Source organism: Colias philodice, chromosome 13 (genome assembly GCF_061535455.1).
Source record: "Colias philodice isolate Cphi_HAF_F1 chromosome 13, ilColPhil1 Martin Lab GWU primary, whole genome shotgun sequence".
In the NCBI taxonomy this organism is placed as follows: domain Eukaryota; kingdom Metazoa; phylum Arthropoda; class Insecta; order Lepidoptera; family Pieridae; genus Colias; species Colias philodice.
In genome coordinates, this window is record NC_143098.1 from 2,169,513 (window position 1) to 2,195,939 (window position 26,427).

The 26,427-nt window shown below is 33.7% G+C and overlaps 1 protein-coding gene across 2 annotated transcripts in view; it reads right to left on the bottom strand.

Annotated features, from left to right (window-relative positions):
* Positions 1-1,932: 1,932 nt before the first annotated feature.
* The window catches only part of Camta (Calmodulin-binding transcription activator), a 98,271-nt gene continuing 73,776 nt past the window's right edge, over positions 1,933-26,427 (bottom strand). Inside the window, exons 4-22 of one of the 2 annotated variants that reach the window (XM_089702117.1) lie at positions 21,789-21,860; positions 19,303-19,338; positions 17,230-17,374; positions 16,375-16,421; positions 15,274-16,302; positions 14,898-15,144; positions 14,378-14,601; positions 13,725-13,994; positions 12,957-13,147; positions 12,391-12,525; positions 12,154-12,248; positions 10,346-10,413; positions 9,840-9,985; positions 9,251-9,414; positions 8,507-8,643; positions 7,884-7,984; positions 6,806-6,880; positions 4,891-4,995; positions 1,933-4,666 (exon numbers count right to left, since the gene is read on the bottom strand). In XM_089702117.1, coding sequence (XP_089558243.1) covers positions 4,588-4,666; positions 4,891-4,995; positions 6,806-6,880; positions 7,884-7,984; positions 8,507-8,643; positions 9,251-9,414; positions 9,840-9,985; positions 10,346-10,413; positions 12,154-12,248; positions 12,391-12,525; positions 12,957-13,147; positions 13,725-13,994; positions 14,378-14,601; positions 14,898-15,144; positions 15,274-16,302; positions 16,375-16,421; positions 17,230-17,374; positions 19,303-19,338; positions 21,789-21,860 — 3,366 coding nt within the window. In that variant the 3' untranslated portion in view covers positions 1,933-4,587. The remainder of the gene's footprint in view (positions 4,667-4,890; positions 4,996-6,805; positions 6,881-7,883; positions 7,985-8,506; positions 8,644-9,250; positions 9,415-9,839; positions 9,986-10,345; positions 10,414-12,153; positions 12,249-12,390; positions 12,526-12,956; positions 13,148-13,724; positions 13,995-14,377; positions 14,602-14,897; positions 15,145-15,273; positions 16,303-16,374; positions 16,422-17,229; positions 17,375-19,302; positions 19,339-21,788; positions 21,861-26,427) is intronic. The other variant, XM_089702119.1, reaches the window with a different exon arrangement.

A 26,427-nucleotide genomic window follows, 5' to 3' on the forward strand; every position in this document is an offset into this window, starting at 1 on the left:
CAAAAGAATTCGACAAACATTATATAAACAATACAATATAACATATAAAAAACAAACACGTGACTAGTTTCAAACTAGAGCTAAATAAAATTATTTCTGTGGCACTTTTCTATAATAATAATTTCATGTTTTCACTAAAATGCTATTTCGCATGAATTACAACGTTTATCATCTATAAACATTTTAATTTTCATTTCATACAGTTTTATTGTTTTTATTGCATTTTTAAATATTCTATAATATTTAGTTACGGCTAAATCCAAACCTTTCCAAGTGTAACTGAATAAAAAAGAAGTAATTAGAATAAGTTAAAAATGCACTGAACAATATTGCACTTAAAGGCAAAATAGCTATAACAATAAAATACATATGAGTTTATTTTACAAATACTTCGTGTTTAAAACAATATCAACAAGCGATTGCAATCATAGAAAAAAACAACAAATTTATAACATTTAAATTGCTAAAAACGTCTTCGAATCTTTCTAAAAGTTTATCTAAGTCGCAGTTGAAAAACATAAAGAGAAAACTAACGCTATAAAAACAATCAAATAAAAAGACTATAACAATTAACAAGAAAAATATAACTTTCAGGCGTAAGATGCACTGGATACCTCTCAAACCACGCATTCATCCTTCCCCATTTGGTGTTAAATACTTGATACTGGCAGTACATAACAACTTTTTACACTCTCTATAATATATTGAAACTTAATAACAATGATTACAATGCATACAATTTTATATACATATAAAAAACATAGTAAATTCGCTATCAAATAAGTTACGTAAATTTTAAGCAAGTCGAAATTAATAAACAATTATGAATCTAATCTAATTATTCTAATACTTGGTATCAGGAAAAATTATACGCCTATAATATAAAATTAAGCAAACAATTATATAAAGCCTACGACTAGCGATTCCAAAACGAAAGCTATATTGCTAGAGAAATTAATTTCGTAATATCTACTTGATATGCAATATTATATATTAGGCAGGCGTCTAAACCAGATTGATATTTTGTTCAAATAAATCTGACTATAATTGAGGATTTTTGTATCTTAAAACATAAGTTCCATTGCATAGAAAAAAAAATATAAACGTAAATTTAAACAAATCTCATGTCTATGGTTAAAAATAAAATACTGAAATGAACACAAAATATCAACCTGTATAAAAACAAGCTATAAATATTTTAATACTAAAACTCAACAATCCAAATGGCACTTATAAAAAACAGCAACTACTCAAATAAACTCAATAGTCACAAAATCATCGCTTTTGCAATTTTATCACAATAGTTAAAATTAGTCGCCTCTGGCGCAAAAATATGGTTGATAAATTTTGAGAATTTTTACCATTTCGTTGACCAATCCATTCGAAGTACATTAGAAGATAAATTTAGTAAAAACACTCAAAATTTAGACCGATTTATACATTATTGATAGCCAAAAATTAACTAAAAACCAACAATAATATCACTAGCATTCAATCCAATCCTTTTAACACGAATCTAATCGTTATACTTACCTATTACTAGATACGATTTTAAAATGTGTGAACAAGCTTCTTATTAATATAATAATAAAAAGTAGTTAAATTTTTTAATTTAAATTCTATGTATAGATTTCAAATTTTTTCATTTTTTATTTCATTTCTATAAGTATTTATCTAACTATATCTACTTCTAGTGCACTATCTTTTAGCTGTGGTCAATCACTAAGGCTTTCCGTAGCCAATGCTCCTCAAACAAAAACATATAATATACGAAACAATGAAGTAGCCAGCTTGTATTTATTATAATTATTATATAGTAGTCAGCTCATGCTTGAGAGAGCTTTAAAAGAGATATTTCTGGAATGTCTTCAAACTGTAAAGTTGTTTGTTTTTCAAACATTTAGTACTACAGTACTTATGGTGAAATGAATAGGTAAGTTGAATGTTGGCATCCTATGTATTTGTTGTATTATAGTAAATCGCACTAAAAGCGAAAAATTATATAGGTATTTTGCGTGACATATGAATGAAACACCTCCTTTCAATAATATCAATATTGTAAGGAATAATTTTCGATACAAGTCATGGTATATTTAATTATTTGCGACTAACCGAAAATACAAAAACAATATGGAGCATAAGATACGGTGGCACTAAAAAGCAATCTATATAATTCAATTGTAACTGACGATCGCGTGGATATTAAAATACTCTCTTAATATAAATCGGAGTTATTTTACCACAAAAATATTATTGCTTTCAGTTTTCTCGATTATTGTTAAAAATATTTTATACCACTAACTACGTCCTTTTTAAAATATATCATTGGCGTTCCGAAAGCAATCGTGCTCGCTATTCAAAAATATATACATGACCACTAGCTAAACGACCTATTGCCTCGAAACGAAAGGAGAATATTAAGAGAAATCAATAAGTCAAAAGTTTGGCGAAATACATTCCGAAATACTGACCACGTATCCGCCATCTACGTATACATATATAAATATAGCATCTTAAAATTAGCAATCCAAAAATATAAAATGTACATGTTACATTCGCGCGCCCCCGGATGCGTGCCCAGGCAAACCAGCGCTGGGACACTAGTGAAGATGTTTCATATCTCGCTCGAAAGGTTCCGCATTATGGCCACCAGAGGGCGCAAAAGCCGCCACGACTGGACGGTTATTCTCAAACTTCGTCGTTTTACATTCATAAATTTCATCTAACAATCGCTATTATTATTAATGATTTCCAACCCATTCTTACACTTACCCTTACTTACGAATAAATTTTAAAGATTGTCGAGAGAACAATTTATTCAAAAATTTTTAGCAAAAACTCCTATCAAACCTTCGATACGACACCGTTTATGGAAATCGTTAATAATATAAAAATCTTCCTCTTACGTCCGACATTTCCGGGCCAATATATTCTTTCCTCGAATAAAAGAATGCAAGATTTACAAATTTATCAGTAAAATAATCTCAGAACGTTTATTTTAAAGTGAACACAATATCCATGTAATTTCCTTTAAATAGGTATATCATTTATGAAGATAAATAGAAATTAGACAAAGAAGAAGATACAGTAAAGGAAGAAATAATGAAGAAATCTGATCCACGGCCCTGCACAAGCAAAGCAATCTTAGTCATTCGTAACTTTTGCTTTATAAAAATACGAATCGAAAATATCTCGACGGCAGCACGCCGTCTATGTTAAGCTATGATTACTTCTAATATCTTAATCTAATATCTATATAACTACGTTAAAATATCAGAGAATCCAGAAAAAGGGAATATTTAGGTAGTTATTTCTATATTTAAGTGGTGCACAACCTTATTTTTTCATGAACGCTAGATTAATATGGCATTTAGCTTTATTAAGGAATCTAAAACAAAGTTAACTATCTAATGAACTAATTTCGATTTTTATCGATATTAAGTTAAATATTTTAATAGTTGTTGGAGTAGGAACTAGGGGTGGGGGAATTGAAAATTTCGAACAATAATATATTGAAATCTTTAAGAAAGTTAACAATGGTAAAGATGAAACAGAAACAAATGTAGAAAACAATTTTTGAGACAATAACGTGTCGTCTAAGGAATGTACCGTACCCGTCGTCTATGTGCTCTCTGCATCGACTAAAGAGAATTAACCTATTAGGCTGGAATGAAACCTTCACGGTAAACGTTAGACCAATAGTAAACCTAACTTTTTTTTCTTAAATACGATAAAATCTCAAAATACTCACAGCTCGTCGGGTTTATTGTATAATACGCTAGGTGCATCTACTTTATAAGAACAGTGGCTTTAATAATTTGAATTTGTACTTAACCTACACTCTTTGACTCCACCGTGGAAACCATACTTAGAAAACAAATAAAGTCCAAAACTTACTTAAAATATATACTTCGTTAAAATATACGGAACGAAAATGTTAATAGATTATTTTTAATTATCTTGCAATGGCGTAAAACGTATGAATCTAAGAATTTTCAAAAAATCATTTTGAATATCGTCGGCGATCTAGGAGAATTATTTTATATCCAATTTAGTTTCAAAAATATGATTCCAATAAATGTTCTAAACAAATTTCTCAAAAATATATTATGAAAATATAATACAAATACGATAAAATTTATACTAAATATAACCCTGTCTATGACCTGAAGTTTCAACGTAAAAGAGAAGAAAATATCTTGAACAAGTCAAATTCCGAACAGATTAAAAATAAAATAAAAACAGTAGATGATAAAAAATTAATAATAGATCAAAAAAAACAATGTACAAATAAAATCCGAGGAAGGAGAATCATTTAACGAACGTTAAAAGTTATTGAAGGCCTGAGTTTATTCACAACTCGAAGAAACCTGTTTTGAGGAATTATATCAGTAATTTGATGCAATAGTAATGGATGTGAAGTGAAAGGAAAAAGATAATCTTAAAACTAATAAACAAGATAGACACAGTTAGTAACTAATTTTGCTTTTCAAATTAGAACCTTAAAGCGCCTACATTTACGTATGACTTCAGAAGGTTGATGTTATAATGAATATCTTCGGTAAATAATCGTAGCACGGTGTCAGGTCACATTTTAAACAAAAGCTCGATCAACAAATCATCATCGGCGTTCATGGGTGATTCGGGCGCTAGATAATCAATGATCCTTAAACAAACAAATATAATTATTAATTTAAGACATAAGAAGCATTCACATAAGAGCTAACGCTGTTTATACATACTATCAATTGATGACTTGGCAAATATAGTTAAAATTAAAATTACGGGCTAAGATTTCAAGGACTACTAGAATAATATTGTCGAACTATCGAATAAATTAAATTTGCACAAAATACAAAATAATTCTCTTTTAACGAATTCTAATGTTACCTATTAGGCGTGGGTGGTGTACTGATGATGTGCTGCGACGAGCTTTGGGGGGCAGCCGGCGACGGCCGGCCCGCCCTCGCGCTTGCGGCTCGTTCGCTCTGCAATCTGTTAAGCAAATCGGACATAATATTAAAAAAAATCTTTGTACTTTTTTAACAATGACGTCATACTTGTTAAAATTTTCCTTGATTATAGCATTCACAGAAGGATCATTGTTAAGATAGAATCAAGGCGAAGTGATAACTATGACTTACGTTTGTCGAAAACTCCTCCCAAGTACTGGCGGCATGCAAAAATTGTATTGTATTTATATTTTTATATTTACATTAAGAGTTTATGAATGGCGACTACGAAATGTACGTCATATGCGTGACATTCGTTACTAATTTTGAAAATAAAATTATAGAAACATTAAAGAAAGAATTCAGTCAAGTACACGCGTAGAAAATCAAAGTACAACAGAAATGTAAACGACCCTAAAACTTTGGAAGATTAAACTAACTCCGAAAATAAAATAAAACAGAGTCTACTGTGTCGAAATTATTTTGATAAAGGGCCGACTCTGTAGTGATAAGACAATATAATATTGTACAAAGATTTACTAAGTTAACGAGAAAAGTTTTTATCAATCTGGAGTTCGCAAGCTTTCTAGGCATTGGAATTGCTTTTCTTAGATTATAATATAACTGAAATACGCTGGACGTAGTGTAAACCACTTGAATGTTAAACAAATGGTCTGTTTATAACATGAATATTGAACATTTTATATCATTTATGTTTGTTAAAAACTACGCTCGCGTAAATTACTTTTTCGTTTTTTTTTTCTAGTTATAATTGATGTGGGATATTTGTATGGATGCAAATGAACCTAATATTTTAAACGTTGTTGTTTAATGAGATATCTATAGCCAAAATAAATATCTACATGGGCTAGTTAGATCCGGATAAAACTTAAGCAAAAATTCGAAGCTAAAAATTAACTATAAACGTTAAACATATAACAATTAATAACTCAACATAGATTCGATATAAACGAAAAAAATAACATCCCAGTAAGTGAAAATAAACTAAGAATCACACAAAATCCACGTAAACCCTCAGTATTACATTAATGTCACTATATCAACTCACAATGGAATATTATTCGTATATTTCATACATTCAATATCCAAACGCTTAAGGGATTTCGGTTACTTATATTATAACGAGGTTTAGCCCCAATACCATGATGTTAAAAGCAGTATTACATCCAGTGTAGAAAAAGGACAGCGCTATATAGCTTGTCTAGCGCTATCACTTTCCCACACAGGAAATAATACTGCTATGAGACATCATGGTAGCCCGCTGATATTAGTTTTAGTAAACAATTTAGACGACCCTTCGAAGAAAATAAATTAAAGGCAAATGTTCGCAATAATACATAAAATAGATACGTTATAGACTTAATTGACAAGGGTCGCGTTAGTATTGAAGTTTAAATTGGCGTAGTTATTGTTTTAACGAAGTTATGACTATTTCATTTAGTTTAAAGGTTATGTGTTTTGAAGATTTGAGAGGAATAACATATTTCATTGAAGCGATTTCAATAAAGGGAGTCCTTTTGGAGTTATTGTATAGTCAAAACTTTAACAATCCAATAAAATTTGTTTTTGTCATAATATTTAAATAGGTATGTTCACAAAGGAGATAAATTATTTCAAATACATGGTAGGGAAGCTGTAAATTGTATACAAAATTAAAGATTAATCTTCACACAAAATTTTTAATTTCCGACTATGATTTGGTCCACCTTATACAGTCATGAATAATATTGTACCCGAAGTGCTTTACACGGACAATTGTATTTTTCATACACACGAATCTTTTTGAAATTCATTTCCCACCAATAATCTAAAAATTAGATATTAAAACTTACTTAATTTTCGTCTGTCTCATGAATTGTTGAATTTTTCTCGCTGCCTGGTTCTGTCGTCGTTGTGAGTAGGTTTTTCTGTAGAACCAATTAGTTAATTGTAAAAAGATATCAAATTTACAATAACTTTACATTTAAATGTAAGCTCTCATTGACGCGAAATTTAAGGGCCGGCGCCCACTGCCGGCACGGCGTGGCATGGAAGGGCAGAGGATTTTATTACTAATGAAGTTATTTTGAATCTTATTTCAATCAGTTTAGAATTCAAGTTACTTTATTTCGATGCCACGATGCCGCGACGTATCGCAGGATGCTGCAGCATGACGCGGCACGCCGCAGGATGCGGCGGCATGACGTGTCTTGCTGTTTCATTCCAAGGAATGCCGCGGCGCGCCATTGCATCCCGCGAGGCGTATGCGTCACTTTGGGGTCGAGGAATTATGATTGCTAGCTAGTTGAAATAAGGTTGAAACTTATGCAGCATTAGTGGGGCTTTTAGCAGGATACTACGGCATGCCACTGAATCACGCAGCACGCCGCGGGATGCCACTGCACGCCGCGGGATGCCATTGCACGCCGCGGGATGCTCTGCCGTGCCATGCCGTGCCGTGCCGGCAGTGGGCGCCGGCCCTTAGTGTCTATATTTTATTTTCTCAACTATATTAGCTCATTCAACAACTCTCACGACAATGACTCTCGACGACTCATGACGATAAAACATTCACATTTCAATAGAAAATTAGTTTATATGCCGTAATACATAAGTAGATCGATAGATATTTATCATTAATATTCAACAAAAATCTATTAATGAAAATCTCTCATTTAAATACAAAGCCTGTTGCATAATTTTTGTTCCTTTTTATGTAAAATGGATTATTTTACAGTTTTATACCTTTAAAAGTTTGTAAATGTGTGCAGTTATTTTGTAGTTATAATTTTTTTCATTATGAAAGGAGTAAAATATAGAGAGAATGGATTGTCTTCGAAATAGAATTGTAGTGAAATTTCAATCTCTTATGTTATGTTCCTGTTAACAAATAAATAATTATATGTTATAATAAATACAATATAATCTCACTTAATAGTATTGCTGTTGGCTGACAGCCGCCGCTGGCGGTGCGAGCGGAAGCCACGTTGGATCACCGTCGCGGCCGCGTGCATTTGCTTCAAGTAGGCGAACTGAAAGTGGTATAGATGTTAGTTCGATAGTTCTGGGAATTTGTAAGGTAAATAATTATTTCTTTTCTCCCTTTAAAATGTGAAATTAGTTATCATTATTATAAAAAAAAATAGTAATTTTATTCTACATAATATAGGTAGTAAAAGCATCTGGCGTAACATTATCATCAGTCCGTTTTCCATGCCTGTAAGTCACCAGCCCCTTCGTATGATCATCAAACATGCTTTCCATGAATGGCTTCAGGATTAGACAGCGACACAAGCTTTTGAAAATTGGTTCTTTCACACATCATCTTTACTACTATTTCATTCCTCACAGGCAGCAATTTATATGAGGAAAGCGTCCAAATAAGTGTTTTTTCTTTCTTACTTTCAAATTACTTACAATTTTGCTGTCCTATTTCTAAACCATTAGGCTTAAATCTACTACGTTGTTTATTAAAATCTATTCAATATGAAATCTTCTACCATAACCTAATCTATATTTTTGTTAAAGAAAATCTATTTAAAAAGACGCGTTACCTGCTTGTACCGCCGGTAGCAGTTCTGTATGGTGATGGCGGCGGCGGCGGCGCGGCGCTGCAGCTGCCGCCCGCGGTACTGCCGGTACGCCTTTTGGATCGTCATCGCCGCTGAGTACACCTCGCGCTGTTCGCGATCTGGAGTTAATGTTAGTATTACTAATTTGTTGTTTTTTTTGACGTGACAACGTCTTATAATTCGATAGCGCCGGCTGCACGCACGAAAAATCATGACTCATGCGGCGTTACCTCGCTCTGAGGCGTTCCATGTAAAGCTTGAAGTGCAAGCGAGAGCGCAGAACGAGCGACAAAGAAGCACAATCGGACGTTGTCACGTTCAACTATCGTCAGTAAACCGACTTTACAGATTTTACAGACAGCAAATTTTTAAGCCATTTACTTCCTAGATTACTGTTTTAAAATCTCTAACACAGGCTATCTAATATTGTACAAAAAGGTGAAATAAAGATTTATGTTATTTTATTGTAACCATTTTGTATATAATAAAGTATTCATCAAATTGCCCTTCGCCTGCGTAGTCAAATAAAAAACGGGATAGATCAGTAGGATTTCCGGGAATAAAACTTATTATATTTCCTTTCTCACGTCTTAAACTACCTTTTTTATCAAATTTAATCCCTTCAGTGGTTAAGGCGTGAAAAAGAAACAGACAGACACACAAAGTTACATTCGCATATATAATATCAGTTTCAGGATCAGTTAAAATAAACCCCAAAGAACTCACCATTAAGCGTCAAGCTGGAGAAATGCGTAGTGGTGTTAAGGAACTCCTGCAGCGTGGCGGAGGGCGCACACGGCAAAGCGGACAGCGGCGACGCGGGCGGGGGGGATAGCGCCGAGCCGGGGGACACCGAGCCTGACGAGCAGGGGGTCGAGCCGCCGCAGTAACTGAGAGATGAATTTAAAAGTATAGTAATAGTATTCGTATAGATGCATAGAACTGAGTTATATGTGTATAAGCAGGAGTCTAATGCGAGTAATTGTCTACTATGAATATTTACACGTTAAAAATTGTCAAGTATGTTGATATGGTATCACGAGACGATGATATTCTAATTTACCATCACACTTTCGATTAATTTTATGTTGAGGTGGGATTTTATTTCAAGTCCCTTAATTTACCGAGTCAAAGCAATCTAACTTTTTCTGCTATTTATTTTAATAGCCTACTTCTTTTCAATTTTTTCTTCGTCAAATTAGTGTTTATTATAATATGTAGCTATGAACTGTATAACATACCAACTATTATCATATTACCACACCTTACTTTTTGGATATAAAAGTTTTAACTGCTCATGGTTATTCAAACTTACGTCCTATACGTATTGTCGCAGAACTCAAAATTAAACTCAGTGTTGAAGGTAGTGGTGTCATCAAGCAATGGCACCATGAGCGTGTCATCACCGCCACCAGAGCCGCTGTCCAGCTCGCAGCCGGAGAGTAATGTAGAGCTTTCGTTCTGGGGAAAACAAAAATACATTTTCCTGGAGGTATTAATCGAGGTAATAAAATTGGCAATTTCATGCGCATAAAACCAAAACAACAGTTTAGTTTCCATTCACTTAATAAATCTTGGGGATTGTTGAAGGCTTTGAATCTGTTCTTATAACTTCATGAAAATTACTAGAAACATTATAACGAATAACAATTTAACGTAACAACTTCTATCCGAGGTAAGAACGTAGAAAAATAACAGATCTTTTATCTGAGAGCGTAATATTTTCAAAAAATAAATCAATATACATATTTTTGCAGCCAATTTCAGCAAAATTCAGTTCAGGTAATAACACACATTTATCAATACCATATCGTTTCGTACCTTTATTCTCTCGGGCATCGCTGCTATTATCTGTTCTGCTAAGGTAAACACTCTGTCATCCTGCTCCCCTGAAATTAGTTAATAGAATGGAATTTTCATCGGCAGTACGCAATATCCAAACAATGATGTTAAATCTGGCTGTATCCTTGCTGTTTAAAATATTACATGATCAAGATGTGCGATCTAGCAAATAGTATTGAAACGAGCATTATGATGGGGGAAATTTACCATTATGGATATTACAAATTTTTGATAGTATCATTTTGAAAGAATAGGTTTAACCCGATCTTTATTTTCAATCAATAGTATTGATTAGTATTGGTATAATAGTCTTTAAATCTATCTTAAGCTAACACAAATTCCTTAAATATAAAACATCAATATCACACTATCATCCAAGTACACAACACCGAATATTGATCATAATGTGCTTGTAAAACCACAGTGAAAGCGAACTTACCTTTCCAATAATCAAATAGCGTAAATTCTACACATAAAAAGCCGTTTTATAGATATATCGCTTCATGCAAGCCACCATGCAGTGTCGTGAAGTATTGAGGGTATTCTGTTCTTATGTCATGGCTGACTCTGTTCCTGTTTAGGCGTCGTTTTGTCGTGTTTCAATTAAATGACTGTGAATAGACCATTACGAACCATTGAAAGCGACATCGATGGACAACATCGAACAAGTAGAACCGATACTTATCATGCATTATTTGTGTTAGAATTGGAAGCAATAATTTTACTTTTAAGAAAATTACTGTTTCCAACCTATTATGTTTCACTAATTCTTTTATCTCCATAGTGAGATGTATCGGCTCGACTTTAACAGGTCACTACTAACAACACCGGGACATCTCCGCTCGATATTGGATAGATACAGAAGAAACTACAAATCTACCAATAGCTATGACTGAGCTACACTGGCAAGAGAGAGACAGAGATACACAGACAACGTTGTTTAGAAGAAGAAGGCCAGAGCGGCCATGCAACTACTACATACACAACATCGATAGACAAGTCGAGCGGAGGGGGTGCTGCGACTTGAAACTGTATAGAACAGTCTTTCTCTTTATTTCATAACCGAATTACCACTGACTCCCAATAGCAACGGGTCAATTGAACCGTTTCTTCCAGGGCCTGATCGATTCCCAGCGCACTAGGGCAGCTGTGACGCTAAGGGCGCGTGTAGACTGTCTATACAGTTCCGCGCTCGCGGACTGACCTGCAGCGGGCGCGGGCGGGGGCGCGGGCGGGGGCGCGGGCGGGGGCGAGGGCGAGAGCGGCGCGGGGCGCGCGGGGGGCGCGGGGGGCGACGGGCTCTCCGGCGCCGTCTCGCCTGCGCGGGCGGACAACTGTCAGTCGCGCGGCTGGACCGAGACCACTCCTCTAGTGTACATCTAACTTTACCCGACCATTCGACTTGGCGGGGTCGTTATGTCGCGCGCCGTTAGGCCCTAGCGTCCTCACTTCCCCCGACCCTTTCTACCGGCTAAGTCTGTCTGACGCGCTTTGTCGCTTGCCGTTCAGACCTTACGCTACAAATTGTGAGGACGAGCGGTACGCTCTTTTACCTTAATTTTAGATGAGATGAACTTTTTTGAACAGTTAAGCGATTCAAACGCTTTAACATCGCTGGGACATTTTAGTGACAACGCTGAAACCTTTCCAATTTAAGAAATATAATATGAGCTAGGTGAAAAATTTTGAAATACCCAAAGGAGGGTGTTTTGCCGATGAAGTAAATAATCATTTGCAAATGAAAACTAACTTTTCTATGAGGGAGGTAATATTTATTGTTAACTTACATAGGGCTAGATCCATGCGTCGTCCTATTTTCATATCTCCGAGACTGTCTTCGGATGTATCAGAATCTAAGGGTAAAGACATACTTCGTTCCCATCTGAAATATATAGATCGGAGCGTTAGAAGTGAATACGAAAATAATTAAACAAATATGTTATTTATAAATTCTAACAAATATAAAAGTTATATTTATTCATAACATAAATAATACTGGCTTAAATAAAAGAAAAATGATTGACCTTAAAGAAGATGAATCATGTTTATCTATAGCAGAACTAGATCGGAAAGCGTCAGCCATATTAATTCCGCTGTCAATTGACGGTCGCTTCACCAAGTTGCTCTCCAAACTCCCGGCTCTACCCTTTTGCGATAAACTGAAATTATAAGATAGATTGAATTATATTATACAGTTAATAACTTAAAGGAGACTATGAATTGCTATGAAATTGAAATCACTGCACACTAGATGGAAGTTTTAGAAATGAATCCAATACTCTAAAAAACATTATGGTATTTAGTAATAATTAAACGGAGAGAATCACAGAACAATACGCAATCCAACTACCTAGCTGGGATTTTTAAAACTATAAACAATTTTTTCCCTTCTACACACATACTGCTTTTTCAAATAGCATTTGTTACAGTAAAGATGAAGCATTCCAACCAAAAAAATTGAAATGCATAGAATTTTTTTATTTTTTATTAAATCATTATTTGCAAGCAAAGTATCTACCTACCTAATGTTGTGATGAGACAATTAATAAAGTTAAATATATTTTGTTTTTATTATATTGGTGTACATTACCTGAAGGGTCTCCGAAAAACCGCATCACCAGCGGGCGGGTGGATCCTATCGAGCAGTGTCGCGAGATGCGTATGTCCCGCGCGGCGTGCTGCAGCGGACGCCGCTCGTGCGCCCGCCTCGCGCCGCGTGCCCGCGCTCCAACGCGCTAGGACAACGGCTGTGTCTACGTGACCGGCCGCGCTTGCTACCATCTATTTGTGATGAACATGTTATTGAAGTGAAACTTCTTTATCGGGGTTGGAAAAAAAATTTAGTGTAACATTTTTTCGTTACGCGCCATCTTTTTCTTATCCCTACGTGATTACGTATGTACTAAATTATTTTTTGAAAAATAAGCTCATAAAGAAGCTTCACTTCTTACGTGTGTACACGACACATTTTTTTTTATTAATCAAGTATATTGATATGAATGCATTATGGTTGTGAAGGGAGTTAAAAAAAATTACAGGATATTTGTTACGTTACGAATGTGATTACGAAGAATTTACAGCTAGCGTAATAATATTAACATCATCATCATCATTATTTCATCATCTCATCTAGGATTTCTACGATAGTTAAAGCTAACAACAGAAAAAAAATTCAAATTATATGATACGTAATTGAACCATCTTTTATATTTTTTTTAATACAATAATGACTGTATCCTCATGAATATTCATTACATTTTTTTTCTAATTCTGAATATTTTCGTAAACAATAATTTTATACCTTCAAGTCAATATGACGTATATTGGGTAAAGTTTAATTAAATAAATTGATACTCACCAACGGCGTACAATTATCACTGTCCCGTGCACCCAAATTGACTTCTTTCTCCAACGCCAAGCTATTATCATCTTGTCTCCATCGTAACAAGGCTGTGGTCAACTTAGTATAGCCCAACGCAGCTGCTAAATGCAGTATAGTAGAACCATCCTCACTGGGCTCTGTGGCAAAACCTTCTGAAGTACCAGCTGATCGAACACTAAGGGACTGACAGAAGGTCACTAGACGATCTTCGAATTTTGGGTTGGAGTACAGTTGCACGTCCTCCACCTGTAATTGACATTAAAATGGAATTAGTTTCTCTTTAAAAAAAATTAACAAATCAAACTGTCAAATCAAAGTTTGTCGTGATTACTTTTGTGTCTGTTCAACCTTCAAATAAATAACTGCATTATTGTTTATTTTCATCAAACAAAATTTTTTCACTATAAGCTCTACATATATTAATGATATTTATAACATAATATAGAAAAGAAATCCCCACAAACTATAGATTTACATACAATTGTTTCGAAAAAAAACGATTACGTAATGATTTTTAAAAATATTAAATGACAAAAACAATTTAAATTACACCACAATCTAAATTTTCCTTATCGAAAATCATTAAGCGTAACAGGAAGCTTCAAATCATTTGCATACAATAACAATACCTGGTTATTATCATCCATAGGTTCGGTCTTCAATTGAAGTCGTCCATGCAGCCGCTGTAAGCGCTGCAGCAGCGAGAACCGCCTTAAGTCCAACGAAGGCAATGGAGCAGAGGCCGGTGATGTCGGCGCGGGCGCTGGACCCGCTTTATACTCAAACACCACGGTATCGGACACTACTCGACCACCACGAGCGACTTGTAATGCCGCGAGACCAGCTTCGTGTGCTGAAAATAATATAGAAATGCTTGTATAAAAGAAGCAAATAAAAAAGAGCATTTAGTTGAACAGAATTTTAAAGAGCAGAGATGTATAAAATAGTATATAGTTTTATAGATAAATTTAACATAATTGCAATCTAAATTCACTGAGATCAATAATTATCAATTTTTTTTAATAAGCTAAATTCTGAATTTTTTGCTCGCAGTTCGTAACTGTAAAAAAACAGAAATAATGCATTCTCCAACGTCTAGTATAGTCTATAATTTTATCATTATAAGCAATATATTATTTTAATATTTACCTGGACAATAACATCGTAGCAGACCATTTTGCACTAAAATCGATGGCACAGGGAAGTTGTCAAACAACACCGTGTACTGATCAGATGTCTCCGTCCAGGGACCAGCTACTAGCACCTTCACGCCTCCCTCAGGGTACGCCCATTCAGGGCAATAATCGGTAATACTAAGGGTTCCTTCGTTGTTGCAGTCAGTCTGCATTTTTTCATTACTATCCTCAGTTGGAGGCGAGTTATTGTTGCATAAAGACTGAAAAATAAATGAATTAAATTATTTTTTCTACTGTATTCTATGTGTTTTTATTAATCTTTGATTTATACAATTCGATAAAGAAAAGATTCACCAAAGTATATATAATTTTAAACAAATAATACTCACTATAGGATTTGTGGAAATTGAACTAGGATCAAGCACTTCTAACTCCGGAAAATCGCCTAACATATCAAAAGCATCCAAATTGACAAATACATTATCGTCAACCACATGCGTGGGTGACGCTACAGCCTCACAACTCTCTATAAAGTCCATCGTATCAATACCAGATACCATAACATTTGCCGTCTCAGTAGACCGCACTACACTACGATCTAATTCACACGTCGGCATATTAGCTGATAAAGTTTTCTGAATGTCTTCGTGTGATAATTCCAACGTTTCGTCGAAGAATCCACTCGAAGTTTCTAAATGCGCATCTGTTCCTAACAAAACTAACGTATCATCACAGTTTTCCGTCTGCACCTTATTCTCTAATCGCTCTAATAGATCCGGATATCGAGATGGCGTCGCGGGTGCGCTTGCTATAATATGGCCTCGACTTCTCGGTTCTACCTTTATTTTCCTATCAAAGCTTTCTACATCCACTTTCCCTTCTATGCGAGTTTCTACTTCGAATGTTTCGGTTTTAGTTATACACGTCGGTTGACTATCAGGGATTTCTCTTTTTAAAACAAACGTTGGTTTGTATTGCTGTCGATATCTGTCCCTAGGTTCTTCACAGACAAATGATGTGACCGATAGCGGTGACACTAATGAGGAATGCTGTTGATTTCCATTACTCGTTCCATTCAGTATGAGTAAACCTCCGCCACCTTGAATTTGTCCCAAAGAAAGAAGGAGGGGCGACGACTGAGTCGACGTTCTATGATCTCTTGTATACTGCCGGGGAGGTTGGGCCATCGGTCTCGGTGATGGGCCAGTAGTTGACGACACATGGTGGTCTGATGCTGGTGGTTTCGATGCCTGAATGCGCCGTAACGGGTGGGCGCATGTTCGTGAGTCCTGGCAAGTAGAGTCGGGACAACCGCACTCTAACTGCCTCGCCAATGCTGCCGCACGAGCAGCTCGTTGTTTCTCCATCAACTGGCCCACTATGGCCTCTACTGTCTCCGCCGTCTGAAACATTTTACCCTGAATTTTAAATAATATACAAAGTTCCGTATACATTCGAACTTAATAAATTATAATTCAAATAACACATACCGATATTTCCAATTCATTGTTGAGATCAGGCTCATCTTCGCTGAAGACTGAAATTGGAAAATAAAACGCTTCATTAAACAGTCAATAAAAAGCAAAGCCACAACAGTTATAAAATTTGATAAATTCGAGCGAAATATTAATACACTGATACACTGATGATTTCAAACCACGGTAATAAACATAGTAAATGTTGAACATTGCTTTAACGATCCACATTTATGAGGATCAGAATTAATTGGTCATAATTAATTTATCACTCGCTCTCTTTATAAATATGCAATGAGGAGGGAGCATTGCTTGTTGCGTTTTAATTTACAGTACTTAACATTTATGAAAGGCGACAGGGAGACAACTATTTGATTAGAACTCAGCCCTCTGCCAAGACCATTTAATATGGTAATAAGTTGCCGCAAAAAGTTTACACGTATTTTTGTGCGCATAAATTGAAGGGGGAACCCAGGGGAACCTAATAGCGATAACGTCATGTTTTCTTGAATTTTAATGGGTCTCTTTTTAGGTGATTGCAGTTTTATTTGACATTATGGGTAATAAATAAAATGTTTTGTTATTTATGGCTTTTCTAAAACATTAAAATGATTACTTTCACTCAACGCTTTCACTGTTTACATCTTAGATTTAAAAAATTGTTTCGTAATTAAAAGAAGTTCAGAATTATTTTCATCATATTCTATTTCTTCTGGAATATAATTAATATTCTCTCTATAATATATTGATAAACAAAGTAATCAATATAATATATAAAACAGATTTAAAAGTTTAGATAGTGGAACTTACTAAAGCTTTTCAATGATTGTGTCACCAATTATTTATGTTAAAATGTTAAAGTATACTTACACATAGGTTTTAACTGGCTGACGAGTTCGTCTTTCGTCCATTCCTTCTTATCTGCCCATAGAGCAAGACTGGGGGCTACTGTAGCCAGCTTATTGTCATCTGGATACGGCACGTTCAAATAGTGCACCAGCACTATGTCCGGATTCTGAAATTGGACACAGATACGTCAATATTGATTTCATTTGGTAGATTGGCTGATTGGATTGGCGTATTTGTTGAAGATTGTGATTGGCTCGTGCTTTTGTAGATCTAAGGGACCACATTTTGCTTATAGTGATTTAAAAAAAATGGATTTTGTGAAAATAGAGCACAACCTCTTCGAGGTGTGCAATAGAAGTCTTAAAGTGGTCTCGAAAATTGCGTCGATCATTTAAACTTTCTAAGCTTACTAATGAAGATAATATTATGGCATAGCTAAGACTCATTTGCGTATATTCATTATTAGAGAGTAATTAAATATTCTATCACACCTATAAGTAACACGGGCAGAGGCATTGGAGAATTAATTTTAAGGTTGCCACAAAGAAGTTTCCCCGAGCACCTATTTTAAAGTCTAAACATGAAGCAACGTTAACGTATAGAAATATTCAGGTCGTTAGCATTACATAGATTTAGTAGGCGAATAACGTGGCGAAATAACGAGCGAGAATTAAAAAGCGGCATTTGAGGAGCGCTAAAACGACTCTCACGCAGTTAAACCTATAAAATAAGTAAACAATATTTTAATTTTCAACGGGAGAGAATGTAAAACGTAGTGCGCAGTAATAACTATCCATTTGTCTTCAAAATGGTTGCAATAAACATGGCGGCATTATTTATGTAATGGCCGCTGAACAGGGTTGCCACTCGACATGTGCGCTTTATTGGAGTTATTGTGGTTTTTCATTAACTCGCTGTTAACGTGATAATTTGTTGTAAACAGTTGCTGGCTAGTGCCACTTGACAATCTCCAGTTTTATATAAATTATTTTAAATCCCAATTTCATTTTGTTCAAAATCACGATCGTTACTATCTTTTTGGTTGTATCGCTCAACGTTTCTAAATTTTTATAAGAAGAAAAACAAGACAACATTTATTTTATTGCTTCCGTTTACGATAGATGCTTTTACTATATTATATAAGTTATTTTGAACTGCTTATGCAATTAAACATTTTTCTAAATGAAAAGGAAATATTTCTCAAACAATATACTGAAAAATTATTTCTTCAAATATGTACATTCTAACCAAGAATAACCACGAATATAAATAAAAACTAAAACAAAACACGACGACAAATAACTACTTTAAACAAATTCAAACAAACATACGATTGTCAACCCTTCAATTTAAAAAGTTTTATTACAGTGAAGTTAAAAGTTTGTCCGACGATTTTGTAGGGGCAAAACTGAGACAATCCTGGATTTATTATCATAGACAAACAATATACAGATAAACAACATGTTTATTGTAGTAGGGGAGAAAAATTGAATGCCAGGGTACGAGTATTTTGGGCACATGTTAAGTTGGTGCAATTAATTTTATGAATTATTGATGGTTATGATATTAATATATCGCTATTAAACTTGCTAACGAAGTAATTAATATGACCGGTTTGGATTTTCAGTAAGCGAATTAATTGTTTTGTTATTAACATTGGGTAAAGATACAAAATGGTTGGCAGATTAAATTTCGACTCTACTATTTTAGAAAATGCACTAAATTTAAATGGATAATTATTGAATATATATTAATAATTATGTAAGATAATGACATATTGTGATAAGCATTTTTCCAACCGTAGAACATAGAAAATAATTAATTATTAATACGATTCATTAACCTCTTAGTGTGTTAAGTGAAAGCGAAATTTTCTGTCATATTATTCATTTATTACTTCAAAACCGAGTCTGCATTAATCATTTAACTAGGTAAGTACAAAGCATTAGATCAAACAAAAAATTGCAAACTTACAGTGAATATTTAAAGTGTCAAATACGATAGAGTTAACGGGTAGCTTCTCTTTAATTTAGTTATGTGAGGACGTATGAGGTCCTCTTGTATCTAGAAGGTTCTTTAGCGGTCGCTACTTACCGTAGAGAAACCTGCCTGCTCATTTGCCCTCCTGTCCTATAAAAGAGATAATTACGGTAAAATTTACAAGTACTGAACGTATTTCAAATATAGTTCAGGCTTGCGAGAGATGGTATTTTTTTATTAATATAAATAATTGAAGTAGGGACGAGTTGACAATAGTAGTTTGCGATAAAAAATAAATAAAACAATTACCTAAACATATTGTTCATATGTCAAGTGAAATTAATAGTTTGTTAATATAAAATAAATTGATCAATATTATTTTGTTAGGTGTATTCCTGAATAGACCAACCCTAATTTTTCTTTATATGTAATGCATTTTTCTGAACGTCTTTTGTCTATTTAAATTTAATGAATTAAAAAATATGTTATCAATTTACACAAATATTTACCTACTTAGTTACTCTTTATACATCAAAATAATATATTCATTCAAACGCAATATAACGTAAATAAAACTGCAAAATAAAACACCCAATTATCAATTGTAAACGATTCATTCAATACCACGCAAAAAAGCACTAAAACACCGATAAATATTTACCATCACTTAATTAAGAGTATCAATAAATCCTCATCGATATTTATTCAGTCTAAACAAACTAGTGTTGTGCCATCGATGTATCGATACCGATACCCATACCGATACCGTGGACACCTGTTACTCGAATCGAATGCAACGCAATCAGAAATTCAATTACGCATCGGCATTTTGGTCGCAATCTAAACCTACTGTCGAATTCATGGCGTTTTCCAAATTCCATTTTATAATGGTCGGTCAATGTGGGTAATTAACGGATAGTGGTGGATAAAGTGCATTCGATTTTGTTTGTCAATCTTTAAAAATTAAACAGAAAAATGTATAGCGTAATTTCTATTTAAAAGTGTCACAATTGTTCTTGATGAATATAATAATTATAGTAGATAGAGTAGGTACCTCTACTACTCTACTACTCTCACTCGTGCATACACAAGATTTTGTATCAGACGTGTATTATTAATCAAGTCACTTATATCCTCTAGAGTCTAGACCGCAATTATAGTAGATACGCAAATAAATTGAATTCTTCAATCACAAGATAAATAGCCACTCATTAACATCAGAAACAAACGGAAAACACTTGCACTGATTAAAATATTAAATGATAAATCACCTAATACGTGAATCCAACACGAGCTATTAAAATGACAAACTCGCTAAAGATACAATTTTTCAGAGTCAGCGCCGAAGCTTTTACGGAGATATAAAATCTTGAAATACGCGCCTTTGATACCTGCCTCATGAAATTGATAGAACCGCGAATTGGACTTTCCGGTTCAATATTTCTGATATATTTTCACTTGAAACGCTCGAATATTAATGGAATTTCTCAAACTTGCATTTATACGGAGCGAGATTCGCTGCTTTCATACATAAGTGAGATTAGAGAGGTAAACATCCAAACTAGCTACGTTATATAAGAACTTGATTGAAATGCTACATTTGACTCGACTTTTCATATGAATACGCTCACTGAGATTTATTTATTTTACCCTTTAATGCAACTAAACAGTTTTAGATACTAAAATATATATCCCAAAAATAAAAGCAAGAAGCAATTTAGTGTAATTAACGGCCTTATCTCTTAGTAGTGCTCTTAGTAGGGCTGCCAATCGTAATGTTATTTATTTTAAGGAAAATTACGATAAAATCAATAGACATTAATAGGATATTCGAAGCAAATTACGAAGCTATGCCTGAACTAGTTTGGTACTAAATAATAAATGATAGCTAAACGTTACTTGACCTAAATATTTAATATTAACACTTATTAGTGGTCTGTTAAGTCATTTGATATACTTTAACAGCTATTGATATTCCTAAGTTTAAAACATATACCTAGTTAGGACCTTACTTTAAAATATATTTTCATCTAAAGGAAATGAATTTTATTCTAATTATAGTTTTAAATATTCTAAAATATATTCTATTCCAACGTTAAGAACGTATTTAATTTCCGTTTCTCCCGAGTATCTCGACTACTCTATTTATATAAACAATTATTTCGCCGTTTTAAATATTATGAACATGTTTATGTTTCTATAAATTACGAACCTTAACCCTGCAGAGTTTACCTGAGATAAAAAAAATACGTAAAAGTGTCGCTTTACAATCGAAAAAGAATCTTTTCAAATCGATCGAGTAGTTTCTTTGTTATTACTCTACTTTCTTCTTTTATTAAAGAAATAGGTATACTGCTCTATCCTGCATCAAAACATAAAAGAAGATAAACGTATCAAATCTGAACTATTCCTAACAAGTTATTTCTACTAGACAATCTATTAAAGATGTTAGAATAAAATTTGGAGGGCTAGGGCCAGGGGGTCATGCTTATAAATATTTCCCATTGTACAGTGTACACACATAGCCAATTAAAAATATATTAAATTATAATGGAACTTTTTTGTTTAAAGTGGGTAGTTAATAAAAACAAATATTTTACCTGCAATAACCAGTAACATCTTCGATGGAATGTTGGTAGTATGGCCGAGTGCACGTAGCAGCCGTAGATACACTGAAAAATAAATTATTTCTTATAAAAACTGTCATTTAAAAATTAATAGATACTTTATTTTATGTATTTAGTTATTTCAAGGTCCGTAAGAGATAATAGTTATTAAATTCCACAACCCTGATAGCTCAGTGTTAACAATAAAATCAACATTTGAAAAGTATTAAAATTGTGACAAACATTAACAGATAAGTAAATAAAATGAAATCTAATATATATTATAAAGGCGAAAGTTTGTAAGGATGTATGGATGTATGGATGTATGGATGTATGGATGTATGGATGTATGGATGTTTGTTACTCTTTCACGTAAAAACTACTGAACCGATTACAATGAAATTTAGCACACATATAGAGGGTAACTTGGATTAACACATAGGGTAGGTTTTATCCCGGCAATCCCACGGGAACGGGAACTATGCGGGTTTTCCTTTGAAAACGCGGGCGAAGCCGCGGGCGGAAATCTAGTCCTATTATAATTAAATGCATATTTAACATGTCGTATCTTATATGTTTTTACTTTTTCTTTTCTTCTGTTTAAGTGTGTTTAATAAATAATTGTATTGCATTGTATGAAACCTCTCCAACATAAATTTAATACAACACTCACGAAATAAAATGAAAACAGTTACACAATTCGTGTCATATTACAACGCAATTTTTCATTAATTACACATTAAAATATGATACAATCCGCATTGAAATGTTAAGTGGATTTAACACCGAAACAATATTTTAACGAAAATATATTTTTCCTTACAAAATAAATCACGGAGCAAACTTGATAAAATAATAACAGTAAATCAAATTTGTACGTGATTGTATTCACTATTAAATAAATGCACAGTATTTACAGTGTCCCTCAAAAACAATTGCACTGTTTTAACTGTATTTTCTCATATTTTGTTTCAATATGTGTATTTTGATTATGTATTTTAGACCTTATTTAACTTGGTATTATGGTAATATCTAATCAGAAAAGTGTTTATTTTTTATTTAAATCTATTGAACAATTATATAAATATATTATGGTTTTTTATAAAACATTACAACAAAAATAATTATCATCATTAATTGTTACCATAAGCATATTAAATGTTCTGTAACAAAATAACATGACTTGATAAACTATCAGAAATGTATTTTAATTTTTGTGTAATAAGAGGTTGAAATTTTGTAAGAGTAGAAAAAATTCGATAGTTTTTTTTTTTATTTTTATAGATATTTAATAGCAAATTATTACAATTTATTTTGATTATTAATATTTTACTTGAGGCACCTTAAGGCTTGCTAATCAGTTATTTTTATCCACCACGCTTTAAGCTACTTAGCCCGTATATCATTAACCGACTAATTAGTGCCAAAGCCATTTTAAGTGATTAAAAGTGACAGGTCATCTATTAGGCATCACCACAATTTAGTTATATTTAATTTTAGGAATACATAACTTAAACGTTTTGTCTATTTTGTGGCGATAAAAAGAAAGGATCGAAAGGTTTGGTTATAATCGCATTATTTAAAAATATAAACCTTTTGAAACACTCTATCTATTAAAAAAATGTTGTGTGGTTTTATGAAACCACGGTAAAAGTGAAACTTAGGCACAAAATTATCGTATTTGTACGATAATGACTCCGAACACTGCTTTATACCTACTCGGCAGCCGACCGTCACGCGACATGCTTCACTTTAAAAATTCGCATTAAAATCCATTGCATAAAGATTTAAGCTTACAATATAAGATACGATCATAGGTAGTGTCTTAAGAAATATGTAGCAGAAATTAGTATGAATATTATTAGTTGTATTATAATTAATTCCAATAGCGTTTCATATATGATATAACTATCTAGTCACGTAACCAACTCGATAATATAGAAAGCATCTATTAAAATTCCATATTAAATGATAGAGAGGAATCAACAGAAATCTGATTAAGCGAAGCATTCGGAAATGCTTTTATAGTAATTCGGGTGAGGAATGCTTAAGTTCAAATGTTCTAAAACAAGGCTAACCCGCAATTGGCACCTGAACTAACTTCGTTATCCGAGCCTTTGTATGTGACTCTACAAGGGATAGGCGGCAGCGGGCTAACGTTTGATTAAAAAATATATTGCCTATATAAAAAATGTGACATGTGCCATCTGCCAACCCGCACTTGGCCCGCGTAGTGGATTATGCCTGAACACTCATAGGACGCACATACGCGGGCTGATGATAATGATGAGGATACAAAAAATAAAATGACGATACAAATTTAATGGTAGCGACTGTATAACTTTCATTTTCTCAAAAGTGTTCAGAGAGTCAAAATAAGATGAACATATCTGACTTGAGTCTGACTTGACTATGAGAATATTTAAAAAAAATTTAAATTTGAAAATGAGCGAAGTTGAACTACACTCTTACATTCTAGAACATTTAGCCATACACGTTTTATCGAATATTTCTTAACTCACTTCGCTTATGTCTTGTACCACAACTTAACTCAGTGGCAACAGTTGTGGCATGTATTATTCAGAGTTACGTGTCCTGACCGTTCATACTAATATTATAAATGGGAAAGTTTTTCTGTCTGTCTGTATGTTTGAGCACATGTTCAGATTGATCTTGAGACACTATTTTTTATATGTTTTCAGTCGGTTATTGTTTAATAATTAAAATATTATAGGTATTCATTTCTTTGTGTTGCATTTTAAAAACATGTTTATTGCACTAAAAGAGTACATAGATAAAATATAAAGTTATTTTATCAATGAAATAATTATAGACCACAAACACATCATCAAGATTTATACTACTAGAATATTCATATTTCAAAAAAGAATTGTGATACCTACGTTATACATAAAATTCATTGGTCATTTGATTTTTTTATAATAAAATTGCAAATATATTAGCAGTATGTACAATGTACATGCTTTGTTCAGAACATACGTAAAAGCTAAGAATCTCATAGCTTGAACCAAAAGCTCCAGCAAGTGGTGGATATATATTATTCACCGTACAGTGCGGGCCAACCATCTATTTGTGTACTTTGTGGTTCGTGCGTGACGATTTTTATTTCATAAGTGTATAGAATAAAGTTAGAATCGTGTTGGTTAAGAAAAGTACAACGTATTATTAGATATTTTTGAAGTGAAACTTTATTTGGAGTGTTGAGGGTATAATTTCAACGTCGCGTCATAGCAATACCGTCACGTCATGGAGTAAGATGACGACTTTGGTATCTTTCAATCTTGCCAAAGAAGTTTCACTTCTGACACGTCTGCTCGGCATACACGGTTTTTTTAATTTATTGAAAAACTTGTAGAGATGTCACTGTTTAATCTAGGTACCTATACAGGGTGTACCAAAAAGTAGTGATGAACGGAAGCTGAGAGGTAGAGGACCTAGAGGGCTATCCGAATCACCCCCATGTATGTTATGCGATTTTTCGTATTTTCGGAGTTATTACGTTTTTTTCAATTTTTCACCTATCGCCGAGTACGATGATATTTTCACTCATGCTGACGTCAATGATTGCGGAAGATGCTTGATTTTTTTTTGTGTGCTAAGCTGAAAGATAGGCCAATTTAATATGGTAACATTTACTATCGTTAGATCTTTGAATGGAATAAAAAAAAGAATTAAATGGCAAGAAAGATAAAATTACCCAGTATGTTCACCACTTCAAGGGCCCGTAAAAAAATAAAATCACATAAAAAAAGTATTCCGTTTGACTTTTAAAAACTTGCTCTATCTATCAGATAGCTACCCTAAAAATTTCATTTAATTATTGAGAAGGCTTCAATCGAAAAATTTAAATCTAAATGTGGTAAGTGCAAAAATTGAATTAACATGATGATCATTAAAACCAATAAATAGGTGTTTAATTACCAGAAATTTTTAAAATAACCCCGCTGTTGCTCAATGCAAGTGCGACATCACCGTAAAAAGTTGTCTTTTAAATGTCTGAATACCCTTTTATCATTTTTAATGGTTTCTTCTGCTACTATGAATTTCCGGGTTATTTCGTCCAAATTGTGGCAGTCTCTCGTCTTTGTAGTATCCCCACGGAAAAAAATCAATAGGGTTTAGGTCGAGGGACCGTGGAGGCCAGGCTTTAAGGCAGGCGTCACCGGCGCATGCGCAGGCTGCAACGACCAATCCATCTTTCAGGGTATCTTTGCCCTTTAGCCTGGCCTGCACGGTCCCCGGACATAAACCCTATTGATTTTTTTCCGTGGGGATACTACAAAGACGAGAGACTGCCACAATTTGGACGAAATAACCCGGAAATTCATAGTAGCAGAAGAAACCATTAAAAATGATAAAAGGGTATTCAGACATTTAAAAGACAACTTTTTACGGTGATGTCGCACTTGCATTGAGCAACAGCGGGGTTATTTTAAAAATTTCTGGTAATTAAACACCTATTTATTGGTTTTAATGATCATCATGTTAATTCAATTTTTGCACTTACCACATTTAGATTTAAATTTTTCGATTGAAGCCTTCTCAATAATTAAATGAAATTTTCAGGGTAGCTATCTGATAGATAGAGCAAGTTTTTAAAAGTCAAACGGAA